General features: G+C 31.3%; 2 protein-coding genes across 5 annotated transcripts in view; one reads left to right on the forward strand and one right to left on the reverse strand.

The window, feature by feature from the left end:
* The window catches only part of LOC130621643 (V-type proton ATPase 116 kDa subunit a 1-like), a 91,841-nt gene that overhangs the window by 16,741 nt on the left and 48,138 nt on the right, over window positions 1-26,962 (reverse strand). The window lies entirely within an intron of this gene.
* LOC130621640 (protein shortage in chiasmata 1 ortholog-like) lies at window positions 81-26,937 on the forward strand. Of its 3 annotated transcripts, none has more exons than XM_057436967.1 (23): window positions 82-1,187; window positions 1,926-2,055; window positions 4,638-4,907; window positions 5,552-5,687; window positions 6,824-6,899; window positions 7,032-7,155; window positions 10,683-10,769; window positions 11,798-11,939; window positions 12,287-12,381; window positions 13,364-13,603; window positions 13,720-13,845; window positions 14,615-14,839; window positions 15,191-15,592; window positions 16,698-16,784; window positions 17,515-18,021; window positions 18,304-18,640; window positions 19,674-19,893; window positions 19,962-20,005; window positions 20,375-20,480; window positions 23,067-23,965; window positions 25,241-25,346; window positions 25,437-25,482; window positions 25,679-26,937. In XM_057436967.1, the coding sequence occupies exons 1-23, from the start codon at window positions 1,152-1,154 to the stop codon at window positions 25,780-25,782; spliced, it is 4,545 nt and encodes a 1,514-aa protein (XP_057292950.1). In that variant the 5' UTR covers window positions 82-1,151; the 3' UTR covers window positions 25,783-26,937. The 3 variants fall into 3 exon arrangements, with proteins under 3 accessions (XP_057292952.1, XP_057292950.1, XP_057292951.1); XM_057436968.1 differs by having other exon boundaries at window positions 17,515-17,955; XM_057436969.1 differs by lacking the exon at window positions 25,679-26,937 and having other exon boundaries at window positions 81-1,187; window positions 25,437-25,536.

Consider the following 26,962-nt stretch of genomic DNA (forward strand, 5'->3'; position numbering starts at 1 on the left):
AGCGGCGATAAAAAAATTTTTTTAGATCGCATTATAAAAGTTAAAAAACGAAAAGCGGCGATAGAAATGTTTTTTTAGATCGCATTTCAAAAGTTTAAAAACGAAAAGCATTTAATAGTTGTGAACAATGCTTCTCGTATGTTTCTTAGATTAAACGCGCTGGAATCTTTTTGAGTAATTAAATCAACAATACATTCTCGCGCAATGTATTATAAAACTTGCGAAAGATTTTTATTATTTAATTACTTCACGCTAATACTTAGGGAATAGCTTATCAATACATTTACACAATGCATCTTTGCATTGTGTAAATGTAAGCATTGTTTTTAACACGCAAATATAAACTCGCAAAACGCTCAAGGGATTTAATTATAACAAAAAACAAATGACTGCAGTCCTCCAACAAAGGTGTAATATTAGCGTGTACGTGGTAGATTACATTCAGACTGTACTGTAGCTTTACTAAATTATGTGTCTTTCTTCAATATTGCTGGTCCTACAATTTCTAGCAGGTACTTTAAAGATTCGGGAGACATTCGCATGTACCTGAAACGACAAAAAAATCCTTAATTATTAAAAAGTTTAAACTCTCAATCCCCTAAAGCCATTTCTTGTACTAAAGTATGATAGACACTGTGTTCTTCTCTTTGCCTGTAAATTTCTCTAACCCAAAGTGATCTGTTCTTTCGTTTCCTTTCAGCTATTCTACAGAATCTTTGTTTCAAAAGTAAATAGCTCAAAAAAATCAATGCTTCTTTACTATCCATATTGCTTAAGTTTTTTGTGTAAGTGTGAACGGCTTGCATTTTTCTTGCTTCACTCTTGCGTTCCCCTTAAAGCAGCTGCTACAGTGCATCCGTATTTCACGGCACAGACGCAGACACAAACAAGTGTGAATCAGGATTTACCGCAAACCATGGTTCTCTAGTTCACCTAATATAACCGAGACAGAGAAACTACCTGTTTACTCATCTCATAAAGTTCTATTTAATTGTAAATTAATTAGATTGTAAACTTCTTATTTCAAGTAGTTAGTGTCCACATATTTTTTATTTTGTATTTAGAATCTAAAACTCACTTAATCCAAGGTGAAAATGGTGGAATGATTTTGTTATCAGAAAGAAGAAGTCAAATCACTACTAAAGTTTGCAATGCCACAGTATTTAGCAAAAGATTATTTGTCAGAGGTAGTTAATTTTGTTGTAGTATAATCTGCTATAATATTGAGCTTTACTCAAATCGGTGAGACTGCAAACTTTTACTAAGCCAAACCTATCCTGAAAATAACATATTTCTTTTCACTACCCAATACTTGTGAAACCTTATTAAAGCGTAGAATTAACTAAAAATAGCGTTGTTATGACTACCCATTTAATTTACTTAAGAAGGAAACTGCTGATGCCTTGAACAGGACCTTATTTTATGTAAACCTGCTTAATTTATTTGTGCACAAGAACTGCTGGTGTACCTTGTTGGATTGGACATAGGTGGTCATTATAAAAAGTCAAACATAAAAATAGTAAAGTATAAAAAACAAATAAATAATTTTCTCTTAGTTTTGTAGTGTTTTTTTGTATTCAACATTATATTAACTTTTCGGCAAAAAAATCCGGATTAATCTTAGCAAACAAATCTTTTTTATATTTATATGCTTGTTTATGCTTGTTTATTAGTTTTTCGTTTTTTTGAATTCCTTCTATGCCCCAGCAGCCATCTGCCTAAAGTTTTTTTTTCTGGTCCATGTTTAATACTTGTTACAAATAGTAAAATTTTGCAAGACATGGGAAATAAAAATTCCAAATAATAATTAATAATTAATAATAATAAATAATAATTAAAAAAAATTTAATAAACACTCTGCATCATGGTACTTTTAAAAGATGCTATGCTAGTGTAGTCATAACTTGCTATTTTTATTATTTCAGTACCTAACAAGCAACCTACAATTTTTAAATCGAAATTTGATGACAACACCAGGTAATTTAGAAATCGTCTCTGATTACATCCATAAAAGAAGGAACACAAACAATTATCAGCAAGAGTGCTTCTTTAAAGGTTAGTTTTTTTTAGACTCTTTGTTCACATATACTTTAGTACTTCCCTTCAAAACTTCTGAACGAATTCAATGAGAAATTCCCAATAATATATCCACTTGACATCAAACTGTTTCATTTTTGTTTCATTAACAAGATAATGAAAGATGAGGACTTGTTGCATTAGGTGGGAAAACAAGGCAAGCACTGAAAAAGGGAATGCTTTCACAAGAACAGACATGCCTGGACTAACAAAGACTCAGGCAATTAATGTAGAAGGCAATGTGCAGTGTTTCCCACCTACATAAAAATACAAATGGACATCCTCCCTGATTATTATTTAGTGTATGCAGCATAGCTTGCGATGTACTATATTACTATACATTTAATGTTTGAATTCATTTTTTTCCAAGTTATGTTACTAAAATTACATTGTGTGAAATAATTTTTTTGTCAACACAACCCACTAATCTTCCAATTAACAACATCGTAAAGGTGAAAAAATAGTCCATTTTGGATATTTAAAATCATATCTAACCTCAATGATGGTATCAGATTAGTTCATCATCATCATCATCATCATCATCATCATCATCATCATCATCATCATCATCATCATCATCATCATCATCATCATCATCATCATCATCATCATCATCATCATCATCATCATCATCATCATCATCATCATCATCATCATCATCATCATCATCATCATCATCATCATCATCATCATCATCATCATCATCATCATCATCATCATCATCATCATCATCATCATCATCATCATCATCATCATCATCATCATCATCATCATCATCATCATCATCATCATCATCATCATCATCATCATCATCATCATCATCATCATCATCATCATCATCATCATCATCATCATCATCATCATCATCATCATCATCATCATCATCATCATCATCATCATCATCATCATCATCATCATCATCATCATCATCATCATCATCATCATCATCATCATCATCATCATCATCATCATCATCATCATCATCATCATCATCATCATCATCATCATCATCATCATCATCATCATCATCATCATCATCATCATCATCATCATCATCATCATCATCATCATCATCATCATCATCATCATCATCATCATCATCATCATCATCATCATCATCATCATCATCATCATCATCATCATCATCATCATCATCATCATCATCATCATCATCATCATCATCATCATCATCATCATCATCATCATCATCATCATCATCATCATCATCATCATCATCATCATCATCATCATCATCATCATCATCATCATCATCATCATCATCATCATCATCATCATCATCATCATCATCATCATCATCATCATCATCATCATCATCATCATCATCATCATCATCATCATCATCATCATCATCATCATCATCATCATCATCATCATCATCATCATCATCATCATCATCATCATCATCATCATCATCATCATCATCATCATCATCATCATCATCATCATCATCATCATCATCATCATCATCATCATCATCATCATCATCATCATCATCATCATCATCATCATCATCATCATCATCATCATCATCATCATCATCATCATCATCATCATCATCATCATCATCATCATCATCATCATCATCATCATCATCATCATCATCATCATCATCATCATCATCATCATCATCATCATCATCATCATCATCATCATTCTCGGCTTAACGTCCGTTTTCCATGCTTGCATGGGTTGGACGGGGTATGTTAATGACCCTCTTCCAATCTGATCTAGACTGTGTTAGATCTAAAGTCAACTTCCTCTGTATCAAGTCTGTCCTTATAACCTCCTGCCAAGTCTTTCTCGGTCTGCCTCTGGGCTTTGCCCCAGGAACTATCAAGTCTCTACACTTTCTTACCCAATTATCCCCCTCCATTCTTTCCAAGTGCCCTAGCCAATTCAATTTTCTTATCTGGATAACATCTTTAATTCTACGGATACTTAGCCTGCTTCTTAGCGCATCTGAACTTATTCTGTCTCTCAGACTGGCGTTACACATCCACTTAACCTTTAATGAAAAACATTAAAATTGTGAAAAATATTTCCAAACTGTTTAGCCAATTTATTGTCGGTGTTTTCAAAAACTGCACATTTTTTAAGTTCAAGGACCTATTAATTCATTGAAAATAAAAGAAAGGACTTGGAACTAGCTAAAAAACTAGCTAAAAAACTTTTTATTGTAATCATCGCTGAATTCCGGAATTTAGCCATTTTGTGAGATGCTGATAGACTGTTTTTCACAGAATACTTTTGCAAGCGAAGGGTGGTATATAACAAATCAACTGTCCAAGTTTTAAATGCAGGGTGACCAGAGATCTCCAGACAGCAGTATTTCATCCAGACCTTTGTGAAAAATATATGCAGCTTAATAAACAAACTTCTTTTCTGCATTACTATTTAGTCACAATATTGTAAAATATAGGATAATGAGCAATGCCTTAGCGGTTATATAACATTTATGTTTTCTGCAATCAGAAGACCTACAAAACACAATGCTGAGTGAAATGATATTTTTTCTTAACAAATGCTTTTAATTGCTTTAGATTTCAAGAAGGAACAAATTGATGTCTTCAAATTTCCATCAGATTTCCAGGATGCCCTTTTTACTCTGAATTCTTCAACGTTGGAGAACGAACTGGAAACCTTTGGTACTGAATGCAAGAAAAAAAATGCATTACCTGTTGATTCTGTCTCAGAGTCTGATTTGGGCAGTTTTAAGAATCATGGTGTGTTTGATGAAGAGATTTATCAAAGTATTATTTCTCCATCGTTATGTTCAGCAGAAATAAAAAGGTGTACATCACCAATCACAGGTATTGTTCTGCTGCTTTATTTATTTATTGCAACGTTGCCATGTCTCCGTAAACTCTTTAGAAACCCTTTTACATTTTTTTAAAAAATAAAAAAAATAAAAAAAATCTCTACAAAGAGTATTTGTTATACGTTCAACTTCAAAGATTGCCTGTGGTATAGCATTTCATTTGATTCTGTATATGGTATGGGGAACATGATCAGTTGAAAATTTAAACATAATAACCGTTTAATATGTATAATTCCTGAATTTATCACAATTTCTGTAACTTATGTCCATCTTTATGCCATAGTATGTAAAGTATCTACTGTTTTAAATCCACAGCTGAAATTTTTCAGTCAAGTTGTAATATTCGACAACATATTTTTATCTTTTACGTCCAAAACATCCAAATTTAATTGGTTTTCTCTATTTTCTTTACTCATTTTAAGTGTTTATAATTTATTTACAAAATGACACTGAATTCTGGATTTTGTGTTGTATTAAGAATGAAATAAAAACAAATCTGACTGAAAAGTGCTCAAGAATTAAAAAAGGGCCTCCCCAGGTTAGATGTTACAGGTTCTTATAAAAAAGCATGCATTTTGTGTATCATAATAATCTATGACTTGAATCATTTTTAACAGGGATAATTTTAAATTTTAGAGTTGATGATGGAAGAAATGGTAGATTTCTGGCCTTCTTCAGACTTCCAGTCAATTAAAAAATTAACAAGGCGATTAAGACCTGTTCGTGTGGTAGATCCGTATTCTAGTATGAAGCCTGTCAATCACCAACTAATGTAGGTATTTTTGAGTTTGCAATTTGCGTACTAAAATGACACCCTTGTGAACATATTAAGAAAGAAGTGTAATTTCTTTAATACTGTTTTTGTTTTATTAGTATTTCAATAAAAAGTGAGTGGTGACATCAGTTGTAAATCATGAATATATTTTTCAGCATTATTTAAACCTGTGTTTAATCATGGTGCCTACAGACCCTGACGAACCTTGAAAATGTTTTTTTACTTAAGTGGCTTAATAATTTTCCTTGAATTGTTTGAGTTTTAAACTACACAAATAGGTCCTCTTTTAGTATGTGAAAGTGAATTTCCCCACATTAAGCATGCACCATTTATCGACCTGTGTGAATGTTATTTTTCCAATTTGTATGCGAAGTGTTTGCTTGCTTTCAGTGCAGAAGTTTGGTGGTTTGATTCTAAGTCAAGTGACACCAGAGACTAACAGTGTAAATTGATTCGTTCTGCTTAGTGTTCAGCATACATGGAATTGATGTCTTTAGGGTTTCTGCATGAGTGATTGCTTCAATTTCATGTCCCCAAATTAGAACACTAGGTTTTCATTTCCAGAACACTTGAAAAACATTTGAAAAAAACACAAAAACATAAAAATATGGCTAAAGTACTAGCACTGATGTTTTCTGCACAATAACAGCTGCTAAAAACTTTTGAAACAATACCCATAACTGTTAAATAAAAAATTATAGCAAAACTGTTTCACTAAAATTCAGCAGCAGTTTTTTAGTTGAAACATATCAATCTTTAGCACCTAATGTTATCAAAATTGAAGTTCTTCTGTCATCAAAATATTGAGTATTTTCTTTTAATAAAAAAATTATACTAAATTATACCATTCCATATAGTTTAAGTTTCTTACTTGAGGTGGATTTTAAAACTGCAGCTGCTATGTATTCCCAATTCAGATTCTTTATGTGACACTGAATCAAAAAATTTAAGTACCCTTAAAAAAGATGTATGAGAAGAAATATAAATATCTTAAAAAATTTATCTTTTACTTATTCAAACAAAATGTTAAGTCTTCTTTCTACAGGAACAGATATTATCTTAAAAAATGCCTTGTGAAATATTTTGAGAATTACATCAGATTATACTTTATAGTTTATTGTTTGTGTTTTTAGTGAGTCGGTTTTACCAGAACGAAGTGCACTAGACAGCAATATGAATATGAAATTTCAAAAAATTATACTAGTTGAGGTATAGTCTGTAGAAGATAAGTGAACAGTGTATTTCATTAGTAAAATAGTGTTGTTTTAATACATAACTGATTGATGTTCTGAATTGCATAACGATTACTCTGTTACTCAAAAAATATTTTTTGTTTTTTAGGATAGTCCTACTGAACTTCTGGAGGAAGTCTTCTCTGTTCCAAAACAAAATGAGAATGTTCCGATCTTAATTACAATCCAGAGTCAGTTGTCTCTAAAAAAGCTTAATGGTATTGAGAAAAAAGGTAATACATTATTCTCTTCTTTCTCATACTTTCAATATAACTAAAAAAATGTAGTAAAGAGAAATAGGAGCAAACGTTATTTTAGTTTTATTGTGATAAAATAAATAAAATTTAACATTTTTAATGTTGTTTGTTCGGAGCTCGAAAACTTTTTGTTGATACAGTCGACGAACTTTATGGTTTAAAGCAGAAGTTTCCATAAAGAATTTTCCTATTTCGGTGTGATATACTGATTACAATTATGATGCCATACCATGTATGCATGAAACAGAAGATAGATGTTGTTAATAATTAGGTGTGTTTCCTATTACTTGCTATGTTATATTTTCTCTCTGACTTACCGTAACATAATAGACTAATTAAAAAAAATGAATGGAAAAGATTTCCTTCATTTTATTGAAAAATTTCCTGATCAGTCAATTAGGTTAATTAAACTAATAAGGAAACCAATTTTTTTTGGAATACCCTATTTAGGCTTCAAACTTTTACATATAACACATCTAAAAAATAATACAGAGACTGTGTCTGTCTGTTTGTACCAGGCGTAGTGGATGTGTTCATTTTCCTTTGATGTTGCCGAAAAAGTTATATCTTAATAAATAAAATATTAATAAAACCATTTCAATGCACTTAAAACTTTGAGGCCAAATAACGAGGTGGTGATGTCAATGATTTTTCACTGCGTGGGTAACTAGGGACCACGTGGGACCAATTTGGGTAAGTTTCCGAATCCATTATGGAATGAACGGGTTGATGACGTCATTAAAAAACTTTGAAACCCTAATATCTCTAAAACCGTTTGTCGAAAAAACACGATCCTATTCATTTTCTTGATCAGTGTTTCAAGATCTAAAAAATAAAGGCAACAGGTATACAAATTTCTAAAAAAAAATTTGGGTTTTGACGGGCAATTGGTGGCGTCAGCAAAATATTTAAACCCTTATATCTCATTAACCGCTCGTCAAAAGCACATGATCATATACATTTTTTCTCATCAGCGTTTCAAGCAAACTACAGGAAAAGGATAAACAAATTTCGCGAACTCTTTTTGTTCATACACTGCTGATGTCAGCAAAAAACCTAAAACAACCTATTTTTTATATTATTCTTCTGCCTAAGTGGATTTTTCCATGGGCCTTATCGACTAGTTGTGCTACTATTATGAAAAATTTGTCCCTACAACATATAAAATATTAGTAAAAAAGAGGGCATAAGAGAATTGATGTCAAAATATAACCTCAGCTTGAAATTAGCAGTGTTTTGATGTTGAGTGATATAAACTTGCATGAGACAATTTTAACGCATTTTAGCAGAAATAAATTTTTGCAGTTAAGCAACTTTTTGTGTTTTTTTGCAGAAGAAACTGTTGTAGAAAATAAGGTTAAATTACGGCAGAAGTTTCTTCTTTAAAATAAGCACTTCACCATTGAAGGTCGGACTGACTTGTGGCATGGTTTTAAATGGCATTCCAACTTATCAGTGTATTACACCAGCTAAGCATAAGAGTGGCATCATAAAGGGCGGCTGACATTAATGTTCTATGCATAATTTTGAAAGATCTTAGGATAAAAGAGGCCAGTTTAATAATACCCTAAATTTGCAAATGCTTCCCTCAAATTTTTTAGATTTCGGATTGTATCCAAATTCTTATTGAAACCGGCAGATTTTCCTCCTTTTTCTTTTTTTCTTCGGCCAGCAATTTGACCAAGCAGGGGAAACTTCTTGTAATGACGTATAATGAAACCAATCAGGTTCGATTATTTTTTGCGACGGAAAGGACCACCAATCAGGGGTCAGGCCAGCTTGCTTTGTGTTGAAGAATAATCCTGGGGGCTGTACACAAAATTATTTAAAAGTTATAGAGGTATTAAATAAGGTTATATTTAGGGTAAAGAAGCTATATTAGTAGGTTGTATTGTTACTTCCTTTATTCTCCTCATATGTTACCCCCTTGTCATAAAAGTAGAATATGCTGTCGTAAACATAAAGTTTGTTTTCATGATGGTGTTTTCAGCGAGAGGAACTAGACGGGCTTTTCTGTCATGGTAATTTTCTGATCTGATAAGCTTTTCTGAGTAAATTCCTCACTGAGTGATAGCCAGCTAGCTTCTTTTTTCCCAATCACTTGAAATGTTGAGCATCATTTGACATTATAAAAATGTTGTAAAATATGTGGATGCACTTTGAAAGTGGCAAAATTAAGGACTTAAATAGTGAAGCTGCTATGATACTGAAAATGGAATAGTATACAACCAATTGCATGTTAGATAAGAAGAACTTTACTGAACCCTAAACAATGAAAAAGCATCTTCTGTATTCCGTTTGTTGCAAAGTGGAACATTAATTAATAACCATCTCTGAAAGTTTAATAAAGCGTTTTTCTGAGATATGGCGTACATGTCGAATACAGCAATGTGTAGTTAATTTTCAAATTACATCTTGTGCATTTTTTATCGAATATGAAGTGCTATTTGGAATAAGGTACAACACACGTCCTTGTTCTTCAATCATAATTTAATACCATTGTTGAAATCATCCAATAGTTCAACATGCATATTCCAATACCATTAGTTCAACATGTGTATTCGAACACCTTGCCAATACAATTCCACTAGGCATAAACATCAATTACCAGATAAGCTTTAGTTTCATAAACCAGTATGTACACAAAGTGGTGTTGACAACTGTCAGATCTCGTATGTTGGAAATCGGTTCGTCATGTTGCAGGAAAGAAGTGCATTTTCAGATCATACTTCCGAACACTGATTTACCTGTACGCTGTCATATCATCGATGTAACTTGGAAAAAATGAACTAAAAACGAACAGCCACCATAAACTCTCTGTAAATGTTTAATTGATACTAAATGGATTAACAATGAACTAGTGAATGTGTTGCTTGTTTCAAATGTGTGAGCTAAAGCCTACATTGTCACCCCAATGGCAAATTTTACCCTCTTAGTACCTTTCCCTCTATATGCGGGATAATTAAAAAAAAGTTTTATCAAATCTATTTTATACCCTCAGCATGACATAATGTTCTGAAGTTCTCATTACATGTATAATGTCTAAATACATAGTGAAAATGAAATTTAGGACAGGATCCTCTCACACTTTTGGCACTATTCAAGAACATTTTTGACTTTAACTTAAAAATGTACAGAAGGTTCGATAGAAGTGGACAAACGCAAGCTACGAATCCGAAATCTTTAAGCCTGCAAGGGCTTTTTATTTTATCTAAACGTTGTTACCAGGAATTGATGTTCCCGCTACATATTGGAAAAATGAAAATGATCTGTTCACAATTTGAAAAAAGCAACTACTCAGAGAACAACAATGTAACTTTGTACAATCTTTTTTAATTTGTGTACCAATCTTGGGTTCCTGTAAAATAATTTATGTTACAGAACAACCCAGCCAAAATGAAAAGTTTGTAGCCTTTAGAACAACTCACTAAATTTCAATCATCTCATATGATAATAATAATTTTTTGCTATTGATCAAGGTTTTTGTGTTTTTCCTTTTTTAGATTTTGAAAAACTTCAGAAGCTTTCAAACTACAACCATTCTCAACTGGAAGTTATCAATGATATGACAATGCAACCCAAATCAACAGGTAAATTTAAAAACACACTTTTTAATCATTAAAAAGTATGTAAAAAATAATATCTATGTAACAACTAGGGTTGTTGAATGAACCATATTTAAATTATAAACTAAACTTTTTGCTATCCACTATATAAATATAACTTTTTAATGTCTTAAGCTCTGCTGGTGAAACTTGTCAGGAATATAGTAGCACGAAAGAAAAAGATTGACAGGGATAAAAATTTACTATTGAAAATCGTTTGAGTCATTGAGTATGATTTGTACATAAGTTTTGTTTGCTAAACAGTTCACACATAATTACCTTTTGTAATTACCTTAATATTCATCAGCATCATTAGCATCTCGTCATCCTTGGCTATCATCCATTTTTCATGCTAGCATGGGTCGGATAGGGTACCAGGACCTATGAAGTCTCTACACTTTTTTACCCAATCCTACTTTATTCTTTCCAAGTGCCTTAACCAATTTGATGTTTTTATATGGATAACATCTTTAAATGCTGCGAATACTTAGCCGCTTCTTCACTTTGAAACTGGTGTTACACATCCACATAACTATTTCCTTTCTTAAATGGTCAAGATCTTCCAGCTTCACTGTCCATCTTTCACTAACATACAACAACATTTCTTACACATAAAAACTACCTGTGTGTAATAAAAAAAACTGAAAACTGAGAATGTTTCTCTTGGGCCACATTTTAAAGTTTACCAAGTTTGGAACACTGTAGTAGAAGTTGTAATAAAGAAGGTAGAATCTAGTGGGGGTGTGAATAAGCATAATCTCAGGAAAATATTAATGCCCTTGGGCATATATGATGTTAAAAGCAAAGGGCATAAAGTATTGAGCTATTTATAATATAACACACCCATAGTTATAATATGAGTTATTGTCATACCAACTGCTTGAATTTTTTCCAGAAAAATGTTTTTATCCTTCTATTCAAAATTTACAAAAAACAACTACCAATGCTAAAGCAATTTCAACATTGTTTAAGGGATTAGAGCAATTTTTAAAGTATTTTTTAACATCTTTTAGATTATTTCAAGCATATTCCACTTGAAGATGATAACAAGATGTTGCTTGACTCTCCTTGTTCTGATGTGTTGAACGTCTGCTGTAAGAATTACAGTGAAGTTCCAAATATGTGTACAAAAGTATCTATCGACAAGAATGAAATGTTAGTAAAATTTTTTATGAATTAGAAAAAGAGGAATGCTAAACCTTCTTTTTTCTCGACAGACATAATGGGTTATAATTTTATTTATCTGGTCCAAAGTTATATATACACAAAAGTTCATGTGTACAGTGCTTGCTGTTTAAAGAAAATGTACCTGCCCTCTTATCCGCTGCTGTGGTGAACCCTCAAGAGCCCAATAGAGTTATAATGATTTGTTTGTTAAACCATAAATTTAATTTGTTTTTTAAAATTGTTATATAAATTTATATAGAATAAGATTATGATACCCTTCTAATTATAATCTTGACAAGTAGACAAAAACAACAATATATTCTTATGCTCACCAGGTCAGTCATTTCGCCATGTTCACAAGCAAAAATAGAGAAAGAGTTGCAAGAAAGCGAGAAAGTGTTTGGTGATTTACTTCTAATGTTACTACCAGGTAAGAAAACAAAATTCTATTTCGATGCAAAATTTATCAGGCAAGGGGCAGAACAGCATTCCAGTCTCTCCAGGAGGAAAATGATGCACGTCATAACTAATTTCACAATATTTTTGTGTGCAATGTTTGAGCGACAAGACATTTTCTGGAATGCAGTGTCGGGGGTTATATTTCTTATTTCTCGTTTTTTACTTTTTTATCATTATTGTTTTTCCAATTTGTAGAGCAGCGGGGGCAGGGATCGAATTAATGTAAAATAAATGGTTCACAACGTTTCCTGGGGTGAGCACTGAAAATTTTTTTTTGACAGTGCGAACCGTTTTTCATCAATTTGCGAATCAATTTTGTTATAAATTGGAGCAAACAGCAAATCAAAATATCCTTTCCTCGAAACAACCCTCGTGTAATTATGAATTCAATCTACCATATTTGAAAGTAAAATTTTTATGTCCTGAATACTTTTCAGAATGACTGAACAAAAATTTGCATTTTTTGCTTGAATTTACGTTGCAGAAAAAATGGGCTGTCCAAATAATAAGCAAAAACAAACATGGTGCATTAAAGTTGTGGCATGCACACCATGTGTTGACTGCTCACTAGTCGTTGCTGTTGTGGTTGTTTTTATTCGTTTGAGAATATATTGAAATTTTGATTCGCATTTTTGATGATAATTTGTGTAAACTGGGTCGCAGTATTCAAAAAACGATTCGCATTTAGCGAACTGCAAACCCTTATTTCGATCGTTCGGGGGATGTTTATTTCGTTAACCCTAAATGCTAAAATCAAATATCTGAAGAAGCAACTCTTTCAGATTTCCTTGTCTTCAGTGTCGAAATAAGTAGTCAATTAAAAACAAAACTAATATCAATCAATCAATCTATGTTTTAAAAAAATATTTACTTGGATGCTGTCAAACCAACGTTAATATGTTGTTTATATGAAAAAATAATCTTCTAACACAAGTTAACTTTTGTATATTTAGAGGAAAAAGTACCTGATGAGCTTTATTCAGGAACAATCTCCATTCCACCAAAAAATTATTTTCAAACAAGTGTTATAGATGAACAATTGGAACTTGGTATGGATTGGGATCCAATGAGTCATGCATCACCCCAAATGAAATCTGCGTTTCAATCTATTGTTACAAAACAAAAGAAAATTCAAGATCACTTTCCTCTACTTCCGTCCCAAAAAAGTTTTTTAAAAACTGATTTAAAAACGGGTATGTAGTTTGTATTTTTTATTTTTTATATCATCCCTTCGAACTTTTTCTTTTACTGTTGGTGTATGTAAATTTCGAGTTCCTTGTTTACAGATGTTTGTTTTGTTTTACCTTAGATGAAACCGATTTCCAATTGACCAACTGGAAATTGGAAGAAAATAAACTGCAATCTCTCGCTTACATTACGTCTTATAAAAAACCTTCAGGTGGTAGGGATATTCCTAGCACTACTCATGTTCAAGGTTAGTGCAGAAATTTTTAATGATACTATAAATAAATGTTACCAGCATCTGCATAGATATATTTCCCACTTTCGTTATTAGTTTAATTTGCAGAAAACCTTTAAGTATTCTTTATAACTAAATCTCAAAACAATGACATCATGGCTGATGCAGAGGAGAAGTTTGAAGTAGCAGAAGTTTAAATGATTAGCAATTGGGAGTTCCAGTTTATAAACTATTTTAGTAAATAAAAGTTGCTCCATATTGTTAATCAAACTGGGTTTCTTAGAATACATACAAAAATACTATTGGCTTGGCTACAACTGAACAAAAGGTTTTTGGGTAGCTGACACTGAGCTTGTGCTGATTCAGTATATTACTCAATGTATTTAAGAGTAGTAAATCAAATATGGCACATAAAATTGTGAATGAAGACCTTTGTGAATGAAGACCTTTGCAACTACATTTATATTAATAACACCCATATTTCGTCTTTGTACAAAAAAAATGTTATGCTACAGACACACATAGTAGCGAATGTGATATATTTTTATCCAATTTGTTTTAACTTTTGTTATTAATAATTGTATGGTTTATCTAGTGATGTAAGCATTGAAAAAAATGCATTGATTTTTTCTCGTCATATCTGTGAATATCTTTTTTTGCTATTTAAATTAAATTATTTTCTGTAATGGGTTACTGCAAACAAATAATTACTTAAGGACAGCCTAATGGCTCCAGTGTTTATTGATGTTGTTAACTATTTATTTTATTTCTTTGTTATTTTAAGCACCTAAAAGATACCATAAACTGTACGTTGAAAAGCAATCTCCTGCAGTACAAAAGTCAAGAAACAGATTAAGTACAGAAAAAAAACAAGACTCATTTGCAAGAAAGCCACCTACAACTTCTACACCATACCAATCCCCTCTGGATTTATTTATGATGCTACGAACTGGTCAGCTTCAAAGACCAACAGATAAAGAAAATAGAAAAGTGGCAATTGTTACTCCAGGTAAAAGGTGCTTCAGTCAAAGTTTTGTTTTAATTTTTTTTCTGTATAAACAGCCACCAGACTTAAAATGTATATACAGTTGTGTGGAAAGGGTGCATAAACGAGATACAGAAAATGAAATTACTTGTGTTTTAGAAATTATACTTCCTATTTAAGTTACTATGTTTAAGCAGACACTGAAACTGTTAGGGATACAACCTTAAAGAATGCTAAAACAGTGGACTGGGATAAAATAAGAGTGGTATTGGCAAAATATTTATGCGTAATCTTAAGTAGTAAGGTTGTAGGGGTAGTTTTTTTTCTAAAACTAGAATTGTTTAATTATATTTTAGGTACAAATTTTTTTTTCAGTTTCCACTCTAAGTGTTGCAAAAGTTAGGCCAATGATGCATCTTGATTGCAACACCTCTGGGAATACAAAGGCCAACCAAATTAAAACAAATACTCCTGAGAAACAGAACAGAAAGGCTTTCACACGTTCACAAGAAGCAGGCACATCAGCATCTCTAGAAGCAAAGAAAACTTTAAGCCCAGAAATCAAGTCAAGTAAAACCTTGAAAGTCATAAATATACAAGTAACAAAAGAGTTTCAAAGTATTGTAAATGCTATAGAAAAAGACTCGGGATCTTTGCTTAGATTCCTTAAAGAATCACAGTGCATTAATGAAGATTTGAAAATATTGTCTGTCTCACCAGATGTGACCAGGTTTCTAGTGAAAGAGGAGTTTAAAAAGAAATGCACCGACACATCAAGTACGTATCTTTATTTTCTTCTACCGTGACACCTGTATTTTTGTTTTGTATCCTATAAAGGAGTTTGTTAAATTGTTCCTTAGTCACCACAAAACTGAAAAGTCATTCTTTCAATAAGAGTTCTGGTCAAAGTTAAAGAAAACTATTACATATATAAAATCTAAACAAGAAGCCCAGGGGCTTAAAGATTTCCGCCATTAGCCTAAAAGATTTTAAAATTTGAAGTTGATCTTATTTAATGGTTTATCTGATTTATGGGGTAAACAAATCATTGAGTATTCTCAATTATTATTGTAACTAACCTGCAATGTTAAAATACAACTCAATAAATAAAAAATAAAATACATGAATAATTAATTAGTTCTGCTGAATATAGCTTTAGTCTACGTGCTTGCGAAATTGTACAGAAAGAAATGACGTAACATTGAAGATGGTGCATTATAAGATGATCTTCATTATGCTACACTGCACGAGCTTTAACTTTCGATAGCATATAAACTTTAAAATAAAGTAATGTTCGTTGGATAATAAAACAATTTGTTGCACTGTTAGGATTCTTATTGGTGTAAAACTCATTTTAGCCTCGTTCTCAGAAAAAAAATCTTTAGCCTGGATAAGTTTTGGGCGTCCAGCCTAGCTGCGCTGTCTCTATCTCTCTATCTATCTATCTCCTCAGGCGATTTTAAAGATTTCGCCTTCGCTGGCGGAAATCAATAACTGTAACATCGCAAGCTGTGTTTGGATTATGATAAAAACAACCTATTTTTTAATATATGCATGTTTTGATAATATTCTAGTGTCATCGTCAGCCTAAGTATTTTACATAAAGCTTGTAGTATTTTTTTTTCATTTCACCATATTTTATTTTTCTTTGGTTGCCACTTGACTAATTATGACTAATAACATGTATCAATTATTTGTTCATTGTTTACAAGAACATAACATATTTAGACTGAAGATGACATTAATTAAAAAAAATGTAGTTTTTTTGAAAATTCTTATCTAAAAACATAGGCTGTTTTTGGCTATATTTCGATATGGTTAAATGGCATCACTTGTCCATTAATCTTTTTACAAAATATTTTTATCTAAATAAATTTTTTAGGAGACAAACTACGAGGTGTTTTGTGTTTACATGCTCTCGTGCAAGTTATTGATGTTCTGTTACATTGTAACATGGTGGCAGCAGGTGGTAAGAATACTTATAGTTTTTTAGGACTTTATAAATTTAAAGTTACTGTCTGGTAATAAATTAAAATTTCATATTACTTGTATCTTGACAAATGAAGTGGGTGGATGATTGAACTTTTTAAAGAAGTGGTGTATGATTGATGTGAGTTGCTCAACCAACTCCTTGTCATTACAACCACATGTTGCAATCAACCAGTACAAATGATTGACACCGGTCAGTGTCCATTTATAGCGCTTATTTATAGATGTGCAAAAAGTTGTTTAATGTTAAAAAAGCACTTAGCATTTTTATGTTTAGTATATGATTTTAACTTTCTTTAAGCTGTATCAGCTTTTTCAGACAACCTTTTTCAATATATTAAGGATCAAACTGATGAAAGATGTGTTTGCATTGGTCCTCGATATGCATCATTTTTTTATTGAAGCATGCCTTGAGAAATAATGATATAGATCTTGTACAGGATAAAAGATATAAACACTGGAAAGAGTGCCTGTCAGTCTGTTTTTTTCCTCTTAAATATAGTCAATAGATTCTTCTTTTCCCATTGCAGGATCTTTTCCCATTCACAGGCAATGGGAAAAGATCCTGCTTTTCCCATTGCCTGTGAATTGCCTTTAAATATACCTCTTCTGCGGAGTATTTGATACTAAAAATTTTCAGAATAAATAGAGTTAAGCTTTGTTATGTTGATATTTAAATCTTTTATTAGTTTCTTTCCTTATATATTTAGCTGTTTTGAAATCCTACAACCATGAACATCAAAATATATTACGAAATTGTCTTGAGCCAATGCGCAAAAAAATAGCTTCTTTCCATGCAACAAATGAAAAAGATGGAATTTTCCATGTGAAACTAACCAAAATCCAACAATTAATTGAACACTGGATTACCTTGGATTGCAATGTAAAAGTGATCATTATTATCCAACGTTATTTTGAACTTATTGCCCCAACCATCCAGTGCTTCTTATCAGGAATAAAAGGGCTGGTCACTAATTTATACCCAAGCACTGAGGCAAGCCAAGATGTTTATATTGATACATTTTATAAAGCCAATGTTATAATCGCGCATGAAAATGAAGACCTTCAGACATGCCCATGGGAGTATTTTCAGTATGTCATTCAATACGAGTATAACAAAGAATCTCACTGGCACGAAATGATTTATCAAGGTAATGACAGACTGCATGAATTCTGTGCCTTAAATATTGTAATGGGCAGTACTGTAGTTGAAGATGGTAGGTTACTTTATAGTAAAATACTTAGTACAAAATGTAGATTTCTTTTTTTTTAAATAAAAAAAACAATGTTTAACTTGTGTACATTTCCTTCGATGTTTTTAAATGATACACCTTAAAATTAGATATACTTTTATGCAGGTCAGTTTTTTTATGTAATCTCCTCTGATTTAAACTTTATTTTTAGCAAATTAAATTAGATTCAACTTAACAAACCCTGATGTTTAATATGTTGTATTCAAAATATAAAAAGTTTTATAGCTTTTCTTTTTTCTTTTCTAGCTTGTATGGAATCAATGATGCCAGTTGAAAAGGATAGAACAACCCACACTTTGCTGTGTACAAAAAAGATTTCAATGGATAAAGAATTGCTGGTTTGTTTGGAAAGTAAACAAAACATTCAAGTATTTGTAAAAAGTTACAGCCAGTTAAAAACACAAACTCCATACACTTATCAACCGGACATACTGATTGATGAGCGCACTGGCATAAGTATCTTCATTCTGAATGACATTCTTGATGATCTTAATTGTGTTAATGAAATCAACAACACTATCATATCAGTTGCATTAAAGTGTTGCTCTTACTGCGTCATCTTCTACATTAGAAATGGAAAAAGGTTTGTTTTCTCGTTTTAGCACTTATTTCTTTTTCGATAATGCAGTTGATACTTTACTGTAGACGTGTGCATCATTGAACATGATTTTAGTTGGTTTTTCTATAATAATAGCCATGTTAATTTAAAATGACTGCCAACTCAATGTTTTGTGTACAGGGTCACCGAATAGAAATTTAAAAAACTTTTAACACCTGGATATTCTTCACAAGTAGCTTTTTCGTAATTTAGAAGTTTGGCAATGTTTTTATGGAACGTTTTATTACACAAAAGTACCTCTTTCGGGGATGATCAACACTATCAATTTAAATGAACAAAACAAAATGACAACCACCTTATTATTTTTAACTGTGATGTCTGTCAAACAAAATACAAAAAAATAAGACAAAATTAAAAAAGTTGAACACAAAAAGGATCGACATGGCTTTTTGTTTTGGTCATAAAGTCCTGATTTAGTGGTGTTTTTGTTACAGTGAAATGCTTTCGAATGTTTGAGTTCTCTTACCAGCTTTAGTAAGTAAGAGAACTCGACATGTAACATAATTAAATTAACTGTAGTGGCAGGTTAATTATTTGCAATATGATTTTAAAAAAATTGAAACTCTTGGGAAAGCATTTTAAATATTTTATCCATTTTCAAAGACATCAAAGCATTTATATTAGGCAAGTGTCTCTTTAAGGATATGCTAGCCACATTGATCCATTTTTAAGGACACTGTAGGGTCTTTGGATCTCACTGTTATAATCTTAATTGCCTAAAAAGACCTTATTTATAAAAATACAAAAAAGCTATTTAAAAGGCAAATAAATTTTTAAATGCAGCATTTTTTTGCAAAAATAAAGCAAATCAATAGAGATCTGGACAAAAGCAATGTGAGCATGTGTTTTTGAGGAAAAAAACCCTCTTAGAAAAGGTATCAAGGTTGGGGGTTTGTTTTTTTTAATTCAAAATTTTGTTGTAGTAAATATAATACGTCATATTTTAGAAGATTTCTTCAATATTTACTTTATTTATACAATAATTTAATTTTGCTAGCTATGATGGTCACTGTAAATTGATTTCTTATGTTGGCCAACTGGTTGCAAAAATTAACAGCGACTTTGATCATGTTAAATGCAAGATGTTTTATTCGTACTCATCTCAACAACTGTCTGAAATCATTCGCATGCAGTGTGACCTTGCTATGGGAGCATCAAAGGTTTGGACGAAGCAGCAATGGTGTAACAGAACTTGGTTATCTGAAGATGTATCGAAGGTAAATTTTTTTTCAGTGCTGGTAGCAATTTTTAATTCTGTGGTAAATATTTTTGTTATTGTTTTAAGCATGAAAATTTCTTGATGTCATATCCTTTCTTCAACTCATTTTGGTAAGTGCTTTTTTAGTATTTGTTTTGTTTAAAAGACATCCATATTGACTTTGCTTTTTCAACTGTTTACTTACCTTGCCAGGAAGGTTTAGAATTATTAGGAATTTTTTAAAAAAGTCAGAATAATTCAGGAATATGGGGTTTAAATGGTCAAGTTAAATTATATTTAGTTCCTATTAAATCTGATTTCCTAATTTTATCTTCATGATTTATATTAGATTTCAATTTGTAGGCTCATCCTCAACTCTGACATCAGTACTGGTCCAATAAAGCTAAAAAATAAAAATTAGAAAATTTGAATAAAATAAATATCAGGATAATAAGACGTTAACTTTGATTGCACACGTGTGTTCTGAATGGTATTTTTAGTGTGCAAGTAATGCTGAACGAAGGTCTGCCATTTAGAAGTTTATTTCAAATGCCCCTTGAAGAATTAAAATGTAATTTTAAACGGATACCATATTACGTTTTAAAGGTACTTAATTTTTTATTTTTTTAATATTTATCACTCCACATTTCTATCATTTTATGTCAATATCTTCATATTGTATTTTATATAGTAATACGCTGAGTTTGTGTGTGTGTGAACAAATGTGACATTCAACCTTTTTCCCTTAGAAATAGGCGATCAACTAAACTTAATCGCTAACTAACAAAAATACTTATTTTGACATTCTTAACAACGTTGATAAATCAAAATGAGGTCAATATTTTTAATTAAATTAATCAAGCAATTGCATTGCACTTTCAAGTTTAAGGTCAAATAACTTTAAAACGGGTTAAAATAACTGGCATTATCTCCTGTGGGAGATTAAAATGGGATCAATTTTATGACACCTGGCTCAACCCACCTGTTGTGGAACAAATTGGTTGATGACGTCATTAAAAAATCTTTAAACCTGAATTTAACTTGTAAAACTCTAACTGTTCATGAAAGTACACAATCGTATACATTTTCTGATCACTTCAAGCTTTATATGATAAACGCAACCTGAATTTAATGCAAAACTCTAACTGTTCATGAAAGTACACAATCGTATACATTTTTTATCACTTCAAGCTTTATATGATAAACGCAACCTGAATTTAATGCAAAACTCTAACTGTTCATGAAAAGTACACAATTCTATTCATTTTCTGATCACTTCAAGCTTTATATGACAAACACAACCTAAATTTAATGCAAAACTCTAACTGTTCATAAAAGTACACAATCGTATACATTTTCTGATCACTTCAAGCTTTATATGATAAACGCAACCTGAATTTAATGCAAAACTCTAACTGTTCATGAAAAGTACACAATTCTATTCATTTTTTTATCACTTTAAGCTTTATATGACAAACACAACCTGAATTTAATGCAAAACTGTAACTGTTCATGAAAAGTACACAATCATATACATTTTCTGATCACTTCAAGCTTTATATGATAAACGCAACCTGAATTTAATGCAAAACTCTAACTGTTCATGAAAGTACACAATTCTATACATTTTCTGATCACTTCAAGCTTTATATGATAAACGCAACCTGAATTTAATGCAAAACTGTAACTGTTCATGAAAAGTACACAATTCTATTCATTTTTTTATCACTTTAAGCTTTATATGACAAACACAACCTGAATTTAATGCAAAACTCTAACTGTTCATGAAAGTACACAATCGTATACATTTTTTTATTACTTCAAGCTTTATATGACAAACACAACCTGAATTTAATGCAAAACTCTAACTGTTCATGAAAGTACACAATCGTATACATTTTTTTATTACTTCAAGCTTTATATGATAAACGCAACCTGAATTTAATGCAAAACTCTAACTGTTCATGAAAAGTACACAATTCTATTCATTTTTTTATCACTTTAAGCTTTATATGACAAACACAACCTGAATTTAATGCAAAACTCTAACTGTTCATGAAAAGTACACAATCGTATACATTTTCTGATCACTTCAAGCTTTATATGATAAACGCAACCTGAATTTAATGCAAAACTCTAACTGTTTATGAAAAGTACACAATCGTATACATTTTCTTATCACTTCAAGCTTAATATGATAAATGCAACAGGTATTCAAATTTCAACGAAATAATTGTGGTTTTGTAGGTCTTTTTTGTTCTTTGGTTGGTCTTTGCAAATTTCTAAAGCACTATATTTTATTGTTTTATTAAGGGAATTTTTCAGCCGGCTTATCATTAACTAGTCTATATATGTTTATACGAAAACTGTGTCTGTCTGTCTGTAAAGCAAAGTGGATTATACATTTTACGATTTTTCTTAACAAAATTCTATAATACATCACTCATAAAACTTTTCTGTCAACTTTGACGTTATTACAAAGGTTGACGTCAGTAACATTATTTAGTTAGTGAAGCCATTGCAGTTCACATTTAAGTTTAAGGCCAGAAACAGACAAAAAAATAACTGACATCACCTCCTGCATATCTAACTAGTGACCAATTTCCTAAAGCTAAGTCAAGGTAACAGCTTTATATTTGATGGGTTATTGATGGCCTTCAAACCTCAATATCTCTTTAACCATTAATCAAAAGCACATTGTTTGAAGCTAATATAGGTACTAAAATATGTGCTCCATTTAGCAGTTTTTTTAAACCCTCATATTCATCCTGTTCGTCAAAAGCACATAGCCCTATGCATTATTTTGATCAGAGCTTCAAGTTCTTGACAACAAATGCAATGGGTTGACATATTTTTAAATTTTCTTTTTATATGCCAACGTCATCAAAATTCCAAAATCCTATCTTTGTTATTTGTCTTCTGCCTTATCTTCCACTGGCGTTAAAAACTAGTTTGTCATCCAAAACAATATTAAATATTTCTCTAGTTTCTTTATTATGTGTCAACACTACTTATGTTTCGTCAAAATTTAAGGCCACTTTTCTCTATACACAACCGCGCCTTGAATGTCCTTCATTTCAATTTGTTATAAACTGATCATACATATCTAAGAAAATTTTCAATTTGCTAAATGTGTAAATGTGTAGTGTACTAAATGTTTTGAGGCCATCTTTGATTCTTAAATTATTTTAGGCTTTTCACAAAGCTAATGAAGTCATGTCATATGCTAATCTACCATTACTAAATGTGTCCTCTATGGAAGGTTGCTTATCACCCCAAAATTATGGAACATCTTTCTCGATTGAAGAGATTATTAGAGAAGAAAACAACCAACAAAATGGACCAGCTTTTATGTTAACAAATAGGGACGATTTGCCACGTACTGCTCAACATATTTCCCCTGTGTTACAGCCAATTGAAGTTGACACTTCTAAAATTGATGAAAGGATTGATTTTGTGTGTCATACTTGGGATCAATCACCAAACAGTGACGAATCTGCAAAATTTAAAATAAGTCCTTACAATGTTATACACCCCAACACGTTGAACAATTCAGCAGGATCTGCTCATAACAGGACAAATTATTATCAATATGAGTTTAACCAACAGAATGATTTTATCTCTGGAAGAAATAGTGATCAAAGCTTTAACACAGGACAAGGAAGTCAACTTTGTGAATCAAGAAACCAAGATAGAAAAAGAGATTATCCATTGTTAAATAACATGACATGCTTGTCTCATAATGATGCAAGACATAATGTCAACAATTTAAAATTTCACCCAAGATTCGATTTTTATCAAAACAAACATACATACCGAGGTATCATCATAGATGATGAAAGTAACAAGCTACCATTGTTGCAACAACCAAAACATCAAAAGTATGTTTCCACTCTCAACAAAGAGAATATACCACCATCTCAACAATATCTGACCAATTCATTTGACCAAAGAAACAATGGCAGAAGTGAATTTAATGATATGTATCCAATTCAACAGTCTTATATCCAAAATCCGTCCACTAATTTTGCAAGGGTAAACAAACAACCATTTTCTAGCAAAGAAAGCAATTATGCAAGAGCTGTACTAAGGTGACTAATTTTCTTTATTTGAATTGTAATGGCTAGCAATCTTTTGTGTTATGTTGTCTTTGACTTGACAATCCTATTACCACATTTACGTTTATAGCAATTACACATCGCATTTTGAAGTCAATTTCTAATAAAAACATATGAATAATATAATGGGCATTCTAAAAAGGTTTTTTCATTTCACTAGTTCTTCATTTTACAAAGGAATTTTCTTTAGGGTTTTAAGATTTAGAAATTATTATAAATGGATCTTCTTATGCAAGTTTCAGCCTTTAATTTTGTGCTTTAATTAATTTATAAGCGATAATTGATCAAAAGTTAACAATAGTTTATTCAAGCTGGTAAACTTTTGCAACGATTAGAGACTATTTGATGTGACATGGTTTGTGATTTTCAACCATCTTCTTTTAAGTGTTATTTAATGACTGAAGAGTACAACAGAATTACAAGAGCATTAAAATTTTGCATTAGTTACCAATTGGTTCTGCTGTTAGCAGCATTACTAATATTAATAGCCGCAGTCTTTTAGAAAATTTAAAATAGAAAATTTTTTTACTTACTCAGAGGTATGTTCTAAACCGAGGCCCTTAATCGTTATAATGCATTATGATAGTGATCATTAAAAGTATGGCTGTTGTACAAGCGTTATGATATTTAAAAAACTCTTCTAATGTATTTTTGCATTGTAGCACTGATTTTGTAATACAAAACTGCTTTGTTCGCATCATGTGGTCGTGTGCTATGCTAATGAAATGGTTTAAAATAACAAACTGTCACGTTTTTGTCATTTTAAAAAACTTACATTGGCTGTATTTTATTTATAAAGAATTTATTTTGCTATTTGATGTCAAATTTGCGAAAATAATTCATTTATTTTACCAGTTAAAAGTCAATCCCTTATGACTGTTATTTTGTTCAAATTAACTGTCAGTTGTCAGAACGTGCATAAATTAACTGTCTGCTGTCAGAACGTGCATAAATTAACTGTCTGCTTTCAGAACGTGCATAAATTAACTGTCAGTAATCATGTTGTGCTGAACCAGGTGAAGGAGAATTTGTCATAAAAATCAGAGAAGTTTGCTAAAATTTTAGGATAATGTTGAAAAAATCATGGATATCCAATCGTTTTGAGATACTGATATACTGTTTTACTTCTAATGAATAAGGAATCAAGATTTTAAATTTAGTTAAGATTTTTTGAAAATTCAAAAATTTAGTAAAGCAGCAGTCAGCTTTCTTCGCTAATAAGTGAAAAAACCTATATTTGTATTTCAGAAAACCAGCGAAGGCCTTGCAACGTATTTACCCTGATCAGCCACAAGCGTTTGACTTATCACATTCAACACCAAGTTACAAATCAAACCAAAATAAAACCGTCAAGGTATGTTGTAATTTACAAGTTAGTTATTTCAACATCACCTAACATTTAGAGAAAAACCATGTAACAATAGCTTTATCGTTTTTTTCGTAGGCATTTGATAAATATGAAATATCTAACAGAAAGCAAAGATGTACAGGTAAACATAATGCACACAAGTCAGTTTGTTTTTAATTTCTATAGTGAGTGTTTTCATTTTTCCGAAATTCCCATTCTTTGTTGACACTTTTTGTTGTTGACACTTTTGTTGTTTACACTTTTTGTTGTTGACACTTTTTTAATCTTAATTTGCAAAATTGAAATACAGTACACCTTATAAATTTTGTTGGTTATAGGGACACCCTCATCTGTGTCGTTGTCAAGTAAAAGGAAAAGAAGATTAACATATGAGAAAGTTCCTGGTTCACATGGTGGTCAAACACGCCTAACATTTTTGTAGAGGATAGTTGGAAAGAATTGATGGAATGGGTGAACATTCTTTAGAAGATTGTGACATTATATATAATTAATTTTCACATTTTATTCGAATACTTAAAACATTTTTGAAGGAGAACAACGTTTGTGTAATAAGAGAAGTTACTGTAGTTTGCATCGTAGCTAGTTAGTAAGCATTTAATAGTTGCTATGATGTTAGAAGTTCGTGTACTGCTATCTTGTTGTTTATTTGGAGATTGAAAGTTTTTGACAATTCCTATATATAAAGTCTGTTGACATTAGCAGTGAGCTTTGACATTTTTGAAGCGTGTGATTACTTCATTGGTATAAACTTTAAAATTTAACCTTTATTTCAATAGTTTTCTAAGATTGTAGTTAGATGTTATACAGGGTTGGTGTGTGTTAGTTGTATGGCGTCTGTTAGATCAAGAAAATTAAGTAACAACATACCTTCAAAAACATTGAAGAAAGTCAGGGTTATTCACTAAAATTTTAAGAAACAAAGCTTATACATATTTAATATGAGCAATCTTTCTGGCAGATGCTCTGTAGTTATATACACAGGCTTTTTTGATAAGAATAGTGTTTTATTCGTTTCAGCCTAAATATTTTTAATTTTTTAACCAATATCAGCCTCATATATTCTTAAAACGTTCTTAGCATGTCGAGAACATTTTATCAGCCTAAATTATAATAAGCTTGCTATAATTTGATTTAATTTGTGGTGGACCTGTTAAGTGTTGATTCGAACGGATAAGGAAGGTCAGTTTTTATCCAATAATGAGATTTTGTGCATGTTTCTACAGCAACAAGTGAAACAACTTGAGGGAACCAAGACTTTCTCTACCTTTCACAAACTAAGGCCTGACGCCCAGCAAATGCATATTGTTTATTCAAAAAAGGTGCAGAAAGCTAATAAATCCAGTGGAAAATATTATTTGATTAACACATGTTTCTTGACTCGTTTCTCTATTTATGGAAGTATTTCTTTTTAGCGTTAATGTTCGTACAAGCTGGAAATATCATAAGCTTCCCAGGAATCGAGAAGGAGAGTTTTAATAAGCACACTAGTTGTGAATGTTTTTTGTTACAAATTAGAGTTATAAAAAATTAAAATAGAATGGAAATAAAACATAATTTATTTAACTATTTCTTGTCTTGATTAATATTTATTTCTCTTGTTA

Source organism: Hydractinia symbiolongicarpus, chromosome 12 (assembly GCF_029227915.1).
Source record: "Hydractinia symbiolongicarpus strain clone_291-10 chromosome 12, HSymV2.1, whole genome shotgun sequence".
In the NCBI taxonomy this organism is placed as follows: Eukaryota; Metazoa; Cnidaria; class Hydrozoa; order Anthoathecata; family Hydractiniidae; genus Hydractinia; species Hydractinia symbiolongicarpus.